General features: G+C 39.7%; 1 protein-coding gene and 1 pseudogene across 1 annotated transcript in view; both read left to right on the forward strand.

The window, feature by feature from the left end:
* Thsd7b (thrombospondin type 1 domain containing 7B) overlaps positions 1 to 11,847 on the forward strand; it is an 879,842-nt gene that overhangs the window by 857,045 nt on the left and 10,950 nt on the right. Inside the window, exons 23-27 of the mRNA XM_021164520.2 lie at positions 1,070 to 1,243; positions 1,341 to 1,436; positions 3,702 to 3,784; positions 6,237 to 6,429; positions 7,084 to 7,462. Coding sequence (XP_021020179.1) covers positions 1,070 to 1,243; positions 1,341 to 1,436; positions 3,702 to 3,784; positions 6,237 to 6,429; positions 7,084 to 7,462 — 925 coding nt within the window. The remainder of the gene's footprint in view (positions 1 to 1,069; positions 1,244 to 1,340; positions 1,437 to 3,701; positions 3,785 to 6,236; positions 6,430 to 7,083; positions 7,463 to 11,847) is intronic.
* Positions 7,122 to 7,541, forward strand: LOC110297873 (annotated as a pseudogene).

The following is an 11,847-nucleotide window of genomic DNA, read 5'->3' on the forward strand; positions in this document are numbered from 1 at the left end:
AAGGAAGGGAAAGAAGGAAGGAAAGAAAGAAAGAAAGAAAGAAAGAAAGAAAGAAAGAAAGAAAGAAAGAAAGAAAGAAAGAGCAACACTGGCTTTTAAAACAAAAACTCTGCTTTTATTTTAAAATGGAATCCCATCCCATTTCACTCGCCTCAGTGAGCAGTGGGCTCAGCATCTAGATAACAGTTTGGTCCAGCAATGTCTCCACATCTCCAACACTCAGAATGCTGATGGGATCTGGAGACTGATGATGCTGGGAGACAGCCCAGCAAGAGTGGGACCCTGTGAGTTCACCCTGTGAACAGTCAGGTTCTGTGTAGATGGGAAGATCATTACGAGAAACAAAATGATTCCTTTATTTTAATGCTAACAATGCAATTCAGCTTACATTGAGTAATTTAAGGTCTCAAAATACCAGCTGACAGTACAATGTGTATGTGCATGCATGTGTGCATTTACATATTACATATACACATGTAGATTTAAGTGTACATCATTCACATGTAAATGTTTATGTTTAAAGTATGTGCCATTTGTCTATTCTGTATGTTTACATGGACAAATCAATGTGCCTACGCATAGGGTACTTAAGTAATCTATTCCATGGTTTCTGTGCACATCCATTTTGTAATGTTACCCGGCTCTTTGAGAACTGAGTCATTATAGTCTTTATATCTTCGTTTTAATTTTTGTTTTATTTTCCTCTTATTGAAAATAGATTTGTTTTATACAATTTATTCTGGGTGCTATTTACCTTCCACCAACTCCTAGATCCTCCCCACCTCCCCTCCAGCAGCCACATTATGCTCAAGTTGTAACTACTATAACTTGAACCAGAGTTATCTATGGCAATCTCATTTTTGCACTCTTTTGCTAACCTAACTATAAATTATTTCACCAATATTAGTGCTTTCAGACTGGAAACACTAAATCTTTGTCCCTACACTTCTACTACATGCCTTCTTGCATGCCCCCCTTGCATCCCCCTTTGCATACCCCATTCCTGTCATGGATGTCTAGCCCCTGTTCTCACAATGTTCCTCCTGCCCTGCACTATGTGACTATCCAGGAGACTGCCACATTACCCCATGGTCTGAGTGGAGCAAGTGTGAGCTATCCTGCATTGATGGAAGAAGCTTCGAGACCACAGGCCGCCAATCTAGGTCAAGGACATTCATAATCCAGTCTTTCGAGAATCAAGATAGCTGCCCCCAACAGGTTCTAGAAACACGACCATGCACAGGTACCAGGACCATGTTTCAGTGCTTTAGTATTCATTGATGCTCATTCTGTTGATAAGAGAGATATGATGGGATTACTGATTTCATATTCACTTGCAGGTGGCAAATGTTATCACTACATATGGAAAGCAAGTCTTTGGAACAATAATGAGCGGACTGTGTGGTGCCAGCGCTCAGATGGCCTTAATGTCACAGGTACTCCTTCCTAAGATTCATGTGGAGACTTCAAAAGGCTCCCACAGTGTGCTTCTGTTGAAGAATTCACTTATAAATTGAAGCAAGGTGGAAGAGCAGGTGGCTTAGATGGTCTTCATGGCAGGTTTTCATTAGGCCCTCACTTCCATCTTTGAAATCAACAATTCTATGTGATGAGATAGTAAAGTGTTTAAGCCAAGCAGATCAGTCCTAAACACAATGAAATAGTCCTAAATTCATGATCTCTGATAAATCCTAGGAAGATGCTTGCTTGTTTAAAATGGTGTTCTCTAAAATGTTAAACGCTGTGCCATCTCAGCCAGGACACAGAGAGGGATCCACTGAGCATCAGCTCCAGTCCTTCCCATGTTCCTTCCACATGCTTCACGCCACTCTCCTCTGCAGCTGAGATTCACAGAGCTGATAAACATACAATTTTTAAATTGAAATGTTTTGTGCTAACGATGCAATGAGAAACATTTACGTTATGGATGTTCGTGTTTACCCACTGCAGGCTGATTTAGAATGTATTCCTACTTAGGGCAATTACTTAATGCCTAAAAATAGTCTGAAGGAAACACTCCTTATTCTTAAAAGTGGGTACAATTTGATTGTACAAATGGTTTTCTCAATAATTTTAAAGATTTTTTGATGTCCCCTTGTCAAAGCAAATTAAATTGACATTGATTTTTCTTTAGTACTGCAACTGACAAAGAGCCTTATGCAAGAAGTATACAACAGCTGGAGAATCACAGCCCCCCACCCTTTTCCTGTTTACGTGCCTTCACATTATTGGTATTAAGCCATAGTGCAATCCATACAGTAGTTTATTTTGAGATACCTTGTTTTGTCATTTTGTAAGTTGTTAAAACTAAGTACACTGTAAGCATGCCTACCTAGGAACGAAAGAAAGCCTCCTCCTCCTCCTCCTCCTCCTCCTCCATCCATGTCAGAGAGCTTACACAGTAGAGGGCTATGCTGGCCCAATGGACCTTCTCAGTGCACAGCATGAGGCCACTAGACAAGTAAGCTTGGACTATTGGCATCACCTGGTAAATACGACTACAGCCTAATTTCACTCTTGAAATCTAAAAGCTGTGTTCTATAATCTCTGTGAGTTGGAGTAGTCCTCTCTGGAGACCTGTAGCTTGAAGAGCAGATGTCCTCTCCCCAGACATGATTGTAAAATAGGCAGGTCCTGTGTGGTCATTACCACTGAAATCCACATGACCAGTTTCAACTCCAGGTGCTACCTCTAGACTGCAGTGGCTTTGTGTCTTGTTTTGTTTTGAATTCTGGTACTTGTTATTTGTCTAATTTTTTCAGCAGTAGTGACAACCTAGCTGCTTCATTCCCTGAATATGTCTAAGCCTGACACTTCCTGTATTGCCTTGAGCCTGAAGCCTTTTTGCTAGCTGCCACACCATAAAGTGTAATTAGTTCACAAGTATTGCATTGCAACGACTAGAGCCTATAAATTCGCCTGACATCATAGGAATACAGTTTAAACACTACCCTTAAGTGCATCAACTTCTCAAACTAATTATCTTGAAACTTAATGTCTGTTACTGCTTTGAATCAAGAAAGACAAAACCAAAACCATTATAGTACAGGGGTGGATTTCAGGCTGTGAGACACATGCCAGTTTTGTATACTCAGATATGTGCCTAATACCTGCATGTGCTATGTAAGACATCAGACTGTTCATCCTAGACTTTATGCTTTTGCTTCTACACACATGCTGAAGGGGAAGATCCGTATGTCACTGTGTATGTTCATTATGCCTGGTTCATATAAAAATCCTTGCCTCAGGGCTTGGCCCTGTGGCCCCTGGAGCAATAGTAATTTGGCTTTTGGATTCAACCTAGTATGTAGCTGGGTTACCCAGGAGCTGGAGGGACAATGTATGCATAGAATGAGTCTCTAAGCAGCTGTGTTTGCTACTCCTGAACCCAAATAGTGATGCCATCAATTCTTGTACTGATCTGGGTGCTCACAGGCTTTGCCCTCAATTATAGACCCATGATAGACTCTCAATGCCAATGAACATGGAAAAAACACTATAAATGTCTCATTTTCAGCACATCCTGGAGTGACTACTAAGCTAGGATTGTAGCACATAGCTGACATGTGCATTTAAGCCATGATAAAATAATAATGATGTTATCAATAATAACTAGGTCCCCAGTATGAAGAGGAAGAGAAAACTTTTAAATATGACGATAGTAGATAAACCTGCAAATAACAGTAATATTTTCTTTGTAGGTGGCTGCTCCCCTCAGGCACGCCCTGCTGCTATTCGGCAATGCATTCCAGCGTGCAAAAAACCTTTCTCCTACTGCACGCAGGTGAGTTTCATGCTGGGCTCCCCTACATGAATTACAATTTCAGTGATATATATGTATATGTATGTATATGTATATATATATACACACACACACACACATATATGTACACACACACACACACACACACAGAGTAGTGTGGGTCCTGTACCTCTGCTAACGCCAGGCAGCAATTTTATGTGCCTACATCGCCATCTAGAGACACTTGGAGGGAGAACAATTGCCAAGACAGCAGCTTATCCAATCTACCTTCCAGCTAATTAATGCTCTATCTACCAATACCTGGTTTTAGTTAACTTATGCATTCCATTATCAGCATTTCATGCAAGTGAGCTGTTTTGAAATATGTCCATGCTGTTCCTACCTGATAATATGTATTTTTAAAAATTTGTTGTACTACAATGTTTATAGAGTTTTTAGTTTGCTAAAAACTAGCTTAAACATATGACCATGACTGGAAAAAAATGCTGTGTGTCTTTGTCTTTGTATGTGTTTGTGCATGTGTGGTGTGTGTGTGTATGCGTGTGTGTGTGTGTGTGTGTGTGTATCTATGTGTTCTCTGTGTGTATGTGTGTGTGTGTGTGTTTGGGGGGTGTATATATGCATATACATGCATATCTCTCTTTTTTTAGAGCAGGATTTTTTGGGTGTTTTCTCCCCCATCTCTTCCACATACTTCTGGTTGGGAACTTTTGTCAAATGCACATGGTATTGTAATTAGTGGGTATTACTAGTTGCAATGCATATATAATATTTTAAAGCTGTGTTGCATTTCTTAAAGAAGCAGGTTTCTTCTTACAATGTATGTATCCAAAAAAACAATGCAATGAGGAAACTTAAGTATTCAGTCATATTTTATGACTCTTCTAATTCAAGATGGGTTAATTCTTTACCACAGAAAAGACATGGGTAGGTCTACAGAAAACAAATAAACAAACAAAAAAAAGCAGAAGAAATAAATTTATTTGGCCTCACAATGTTTGCAAAGTATAAGTTGCCCTTACCCAGCCTTATGGACACTTAATAAACCTAAATAACTCTCCCCTAAGCCCTTGGCACATACACCTAACTAGATACAGCTTTTTTCTCAGACTAAGAATAGAGATTCATCTTGTAAAGATGGCTTCAATAATGCCACCATGTGATAACTTCCATCAACTGAAAATACAGAGCATTGTTATAGCTTTGTCCTGCACTGAACTGTGGGCAGTTAGTTATGGCATTTGCTTCTTTGGCTGCCATCTGTCCTTTTGTAGAGCATCAAGGTGCCTTATTCAGTTTCAGTAGCTATTGCTCCTTAAAATCAAATTCAGTCAACAACTGATAATCCCAGCAAGATGAACTGGATTGGCATAAGTGACTATATGAGGTAGAGATCTGTTCAGAAAATGCCAGAAGGTGTAAAGACAGAGTCATAAAGACTGATAATCACACCCTTCTTCTTTTCTCTCATTTCCCAGTGTCTGTCTATTGGACTAAGAGGAATTACTTTCTGATTCACTTCCCAAGACAGATAGGAAGCCTTGTCTATCATCGTTCATCATAGTCAGCTTGTCCAAGATACTCATTATACATGAAAGTGACCAGAAACTACAAAAGCAAATATAAAGAACACATTGTCATGATGTCAAGCAGGGATTGTTATAATATGACACTCTAGTTACGATAATGAAGAGTAATTGAGGGAGATGGATAGATGGCATATTTCCCTTAAATGTGATTTTAATAAAGTGTCTTTTCTCTACCTGGACCTCCCTCCTAGGAGCAGAACAGCCGTCATGACTAGTTCAGCACCAAGGGTACAGGGGATAACGGCATTGAGTATGTGGGGTAATGACAGCACTCAGGCATCACCTAATTCAAAGGAAATGTCTGCATAGACCTGTGGCTTTCCCTTGTATTAAGAAGAGAAAGCTGAAACCTATAAGCTGGTGTCCAAAACTAGTGAAGGAAAATTAAAGATGAAACTTTGATAAAATGCCATAAGCATCTCTAAAAGAGAAGAAATGCCATATTAATACACCCTACTCTCAGAGAACTTTGATGTCATCTTTGGAAAAAAATCTGAATTATAAGCACATTAGAAAGACCTGGCAAAGAGTGGGGGATACCCCACTCAGAGAAGGGAAAGAGGGGATGGGGGAATGGTGGTGGGAGGGACGACCGGGAGGGGACAGTGAGTGGAATGTAAAGTGAGTAATTAAAATAAGTAAATAAATAAATAATAAATATAAATTATAAAAAGAAAGATCTGGCAAGTTATTTAATGCTGACATTGGGGTGTAGAAAATTGGATTATGGATTATTGGATTTATCCCTTTGGTAAATCAGTTGCTGAAACTCCTGGATTTCCAAGACATACAAAGATAAATATTAAGTGATTTCACTGATATTTGAATACTGTGTTCATTTTCACAACTCCTATGTAACCACCAATGTATTTTCTGTACTATAGGGAGGAGTCTGTGGCTGTGAGAAGGGATACACAGAGATAATGAGATCAAGTGGCTTCCTGGATTACTGCATGAAGGTACCTGGCTTGGAGGATAAAAAAGCTGATGTGAAAAACCTCTCTGGGAAAAATAGACCTGTGAATTCCAAAATACATGATATTTTTAAAGGATGGTCTCTCCAACCTCTGGACCCAGGTGTGTTTCCATTGTGAATAAGGGATGCAAATTTTCTTCTGGTGAGCTTTTACTGTGGCCATCTCTCCCTGTGGAAGGAATGGAAGGAGGGAAGGAAAGAAGGACAAAGGACATGGTTTAGCTCAAGGCTTCTCAGATTTGAGAGGTTCGTGTATGGTCCTATTTAAGCATAAAGCATTTTCATGGATGCTTATTAGCCTGTCAATCACAGTCTAAGTGGTAGTGAGCTAGGAACAAGGTAGTGTCTTGGGAAAATATCTTTTACTTGTAATTGTTGCTGCTTCTACAACTGGATTTGTGCATTTAAATATAATTAAAGGAGAAATTGGAATAGGATCATACAAACTTACAGGAAATGCCCACAGACCTGTTGTGGTTTTAAAGGCACTGGGGAGGTGGTAAGGAGATCCAGTTTTTGAGAGAAGTGGGCCTTTCAAATACTGTGGTTTAAACCACCTGCTTTCAAACAAGTGTGACTTCATAATGGCTCTGTCTTGGTTGCTTTACCTATAAAAATCAGTGTAATGATCCACTTTGCAGGATTGTCCTGGGCAGGGCAAGCATCCAGCCTCTAGGGCTCACAAATTAGTGTTTATTATGAACAGGAAAGAAAATGTGCTGAATGACATCCAAACACCTACCAAACACCATCAGCCTTGTTGGAGAGATTAAGAAACTCAAACCTGAGGGTCGCCATGGCGGAGGTGCAGCAACTCCGAGTGCAGGAGGCTGTGGACGCCATGGTGAAAAGTGTGGAGATAGAGAACATCCGGAAGATGCAGGGCCTTGTGTTCTGGTGCAGCGCCAACTGCTGTGAAGACACCCAAGCATCTATGCAGCAGGTGCACCAATGCATCAAGTGCTACCATGCGCCTCTGGCTCAAGCCCAGGCTCTGGTCACAAGAGAGCTGGAAAGGTTCAAGGACCGCTTGGCCCGCTGCACCATGCATTGCAATGACAAAGCCAAAGACTCAATGGAAGCAGGAACTAAGGAGCTTCAGGTGAAGCGACAGCTAGACAGCTGTGTGGCCAAGTGTGTGGATGACCACATGCACCTCATCCCAACAATGACCAAGAAGATGAAGGAGTCTCTGTCATCCATCAGAAAATAAAATTGTTTGGCAGTGACCATTCAGACTGAGGGCAAGTTATTTAAAAGGAAGAATGAGACTTTAATATGTTAAGCAATGTTTATGAATGAGGAAAACTTAGATACAGCAAGTTCCAGGCAAATGCTGCTCACTGCTGGATACTAGTTCCTTTACATCCGAATCATAGAAGGTGAAGTGGGAAGAAGCTGGTGCTAAGATTTGGATCGCAGATAGCTCAGAGGAGAGGTCTAGATCCTAAATATTCATATGCAAGTGTCTATTCTGTAGTAGAGATCAACCTTCTACAAAGAGCTGAGTTTCTTACTACAAGCATCCAGGCTGGTAGCTCTCTTCAACCTGCTGATAAAATCTGAGGAGAGGTGCTTCTCCTCAGAGAAGCTTGACAAATCCTGTTGACCAGAAGTATCACCACACCACCTTGCATATGCTGGGAAACAAAACCCAGTAGGTTAGGAATTTAGAGGAAAGGATTTCCTTTTCAAATCTATATTTTGCTTAGTTTTGTCTTATATGCAGGGCACACTGGATCTAAGATACAGGAGGTGGAGTGCTTTGAGTCACTTCTAAAGGTTCCTGGTATTATGTACCGCCAAGATGAGAATGTCCATTTCTTCAAATTCTGTTACTCTAGAAGCCCCTGAAGAAGCTGGACAGTGTCACACAGTGAACATGGGAAACAGCCTCCCTCACTGACTTGTGCAGCAAAGTGACACATCCTTATGAAAAGCAAGGTAGTTGGCTGTCACTCACATGCCAGTGGCTGAAAATAAACAGTAACTAGGAATTGTCGAGAAGTGTGAACCCAGTATTAATCAGCTCTGAATTTACAGAGCCTTACAGCAACAAGAAGGCCAGAAAGTGAGCAACTTGGGCCACAGAAAGCTAGGACCACTGTAGAGCAAGAGAGGCACACACTTTCTTGACAAATGCCATTTTTGCTTGGGTTTATTTATTTGTTTATTTATTTATTTATTTAGCAGTGTTGCTAAATAAGGCCCAACATAGCACCTTATCTTTTGGATAAGTACTATGTTGTATTAATACCAATTAATTACTTGAAACAGTGATACATCTGTTTCTTTGCTGTGTCAAGCCTGCAATATATTTTCCAAGTGGTTTGGTTTTTAAATAAAGTTTCATTGTCTCCAGCTAGAAAGAAAGAAAGAAAGAAAGAAAGAAAGAAAGAAAGAAAGAAAGAAAGAAAAAAAGAAAGAAAGAAAGGAAGGAAGGAAGGAAGGAAGGAAGNGAAAGAAAGAAAGAAAGAAAAAAAGAAAGAAAGAAAGGAAGGAAGGAAGGAAGGAAGGAAGGAAGGAAGGAAGGAAGGAAGGAAGGAAGGAAAGGAAGAAAAGGAAGGAAAGGAAGGAAAGGAAGGAAAGGAAGGAAAGGAAGGAAAAGAAACTCAAACCTGGTAGCATCAGGTAATTTCCCCAGGGTCACACCAGAAAGTGACAGGGGTGAGTTTTGAGATGCAGGTGACTATGACTCTGTATCCAGCTCTCATGTGAGTGCTAGGTGTCTGAACTTCAGTCCTCACACTTATGTTCAAAACTTATGGTCTCCCCAGAACATGTTTCAACCTGATGAGTTTAATGGCAAGAGAGCATAATCGGAAACCACTCCTCAGGGGACACGGAGACTGTTAGAATATATTTAGCTGCCACACATTTCAATCTGAAATGTCCCTCTTAAGAATCCATCCTGCACATACATACACATAAGACTATAAATGGTTCCTGTTACAAAAGATGACTGCTTATTTTAACAACTGAAGAGATGCATCTGAGATTCCCATAAATGGAATGTTGTGAAAACATGAACATGGTTGAACTGTGTGATGTGTTTCAGGGATACTTTGGAAAGAGGGAAACCTGCGTCTGTAAACTAGGATTATCAGCAACCCACCCACGCTGGGTAATAAAAAACAGGGAGTTAGCAACTGAACAATACTCATCATACAGTTTTTATTTCTAAAGCTATATTTATTCATGTGCTTGTGTGTGTATTCATGTGTGCATTCGGATGCCTACCCATGTACATCAAAACTGAAATGATCCACAGGCATTGGAATGGGGATAGCTTCCACAAGAGAAGGAAGGGGTTAGAGAAAGACATTTTCAAACTGTATCCCTTTAAATAGTTTGAACTTTTAGTCCTATTATACTACTACAAACGTGCATGTATATATTTAATTATTAAATTCGCCCTAAAATAACCTTCTGTCCTACCACGTTCATCTACAGTGAAATAAGCCATCTCGGGTCTGAGCCCTGAAGTTCTATGTCAGGAACATTCTTGCTCAGATTGTCAATGAAAAAGCACAGAATGGAGAACTTTATGACCAGTGTTTCAGAACAATCATTCTCAGCCTTTTAAAGGATGTTTATGACCTCAGAAATATACAATTCCACCCAACCTTGTTCTCAAGTGAGTCTCTAGTTGAGGCCTGAAAAAAAATGTAGTGAATTGCAGCGTGATTCAACTGTGATGTTACTTTAAACAAAAACTTTTTACAGTACATTCTGGTGGTTCTCCATCCCATTCAGACTGCAGGGTGTACTATGGACCCAGTGTACGGTGAATGTGAATCCCTGAGTAGTTCTTTCACAAAGAAAAATGCCATTCCTTTGGGATCCTAAAAATTGCCTCTGTCAGCCCACTTACAAATCTAGTTAGCCACATGCTCACACTAAATGGAGGGAAAATTAAATTGCCAGAAACAATTTCTGTCATATATATGAAAATCTGAGTTGACCTAAAATAAATTTTGCATAGTAAAGAAGTCACAGATAGACCATAATATTTACTTAACTCGTAAGTTGCATTTAACTGCACTAGGTATGAAATCTAAAATATTGTTTTTTTACACATGGCCATAAATTTATAGTTTTATAGAGATAGACAGATAAAAGATATAGATGATAGAGATATAAATAGATATAGATTAGATACAGATATAGTTACACATATAGACATGTCTTCCACAGAACCCATTTAGTACTGCCTATGTCTCCCTATGGTTGTGGAGACATCCACTGTATTGTGGTCAACCTACCAGGTTGACCTATAGCCTTAAAAAAACAAAAAACAAAAAACAAAAAACAAAAAAAAGAACCTGACTCTCCCTTCCCAGCATCCCCTAACAGTTATTAGCATCTCGGGTAGGGTGGGAATCTGTGCCCCTCCCCGGAATGTTGATTGGCTTGCTCTTGATGAGTTGTTGTACAAACATCCACAGCTGCTATGAGTTCCTGGAGTCTATAAAGGCAGAAGTCCTGTCCTGTCCTGTCCCGAAGACACTGTTCTACCAAAATCCTTTCTGGTGTGGGGCTGGTGCTATCTTTCTGCCCCCTCTTCTATGATGCTCCCTGGACTTTGGAAGGAAGTCCAAAGTACAGATAACCCACTTGATTTTGAATTCTCCTAATTTCCTTCAGCAGAAAGAGCTACTGAAATGAGGATCCTAGTCTTCTTTCCATTCAGGTTAAAAGAACAATCGGAGAAGTGTGGTCATCTTTGTAACTGCAGGGTTTTTTTTTCTTTTGTGTTGTGAGAAATTTTGGTGGTTTTATATGACATGTAAGACCTTCAGCATCTTCAAACAAGTTCAAAACTCCTCCAGTCAATTTGATCAATTAGTGATGTCTGTACAGCACATTGTGGGTAGGAGCTTGGGTTCTATATTTCAGTTTTTATTTTTACCTTATTTTCTTCTTTGCTGTCATTATTCTTTCATATTTAACAGAAATCACCAATGTGTAGCTTGCAACTATGGACATTTGTGAATTCAGGTGAAAAAAGAAAGTATTTGGCCAGAAAATATATTTACTACAATGCAGTTACGACTTTCTAGGTTTCATATGTTTGTTCATTTCTTGAGACAAAGATGACCTCAGAGTTGTAGTAACCTTCTTGAGTACTGGGATTACAGGCTGTCCCACCATACTTAGCTAACAACCTACTGTTTGTAAGGGTTAATTTGCTAAAAATTAGAGTGATATAAACTGTTCATATCTAGAAAGTCCACAGTAACCGGTATAGTGTAGTATTATTTATTTTGTTTTTTTTAATTATTTATGTTATTTTCTGAGGCTTTAGTAAAATTATACCATCTCACCTTCCTCTTCCAAACTGTCCTTGCTCTTTTTCAAAAGTTCGGCCTAAGTTTTCTATTAATTGTTGTTGCAGTTATCTCTGGTAAAGAATCCACATTCAGTGGCAGAGAAACACCTGAAAAAATGTTCAACATCCTTAATCATCAGGGAAATGCAAATCAAAACAACCCTGAGATTCCACCTCACACCAGTCA

This window comes from Mus caroli, chromosome 1 (assembly GCF_900094665.2).
Source record: "Mus caroli chromosome 1, CAROLI_EIJ_v1.1, whole genome shotgun sequence".
Taxonomy (NCBI): domain Eukaryota; kingdom Metazoa; phylum Chordata; class Mammalia; order Rodentia; family Muridae; genus Mus; species Mus caroli.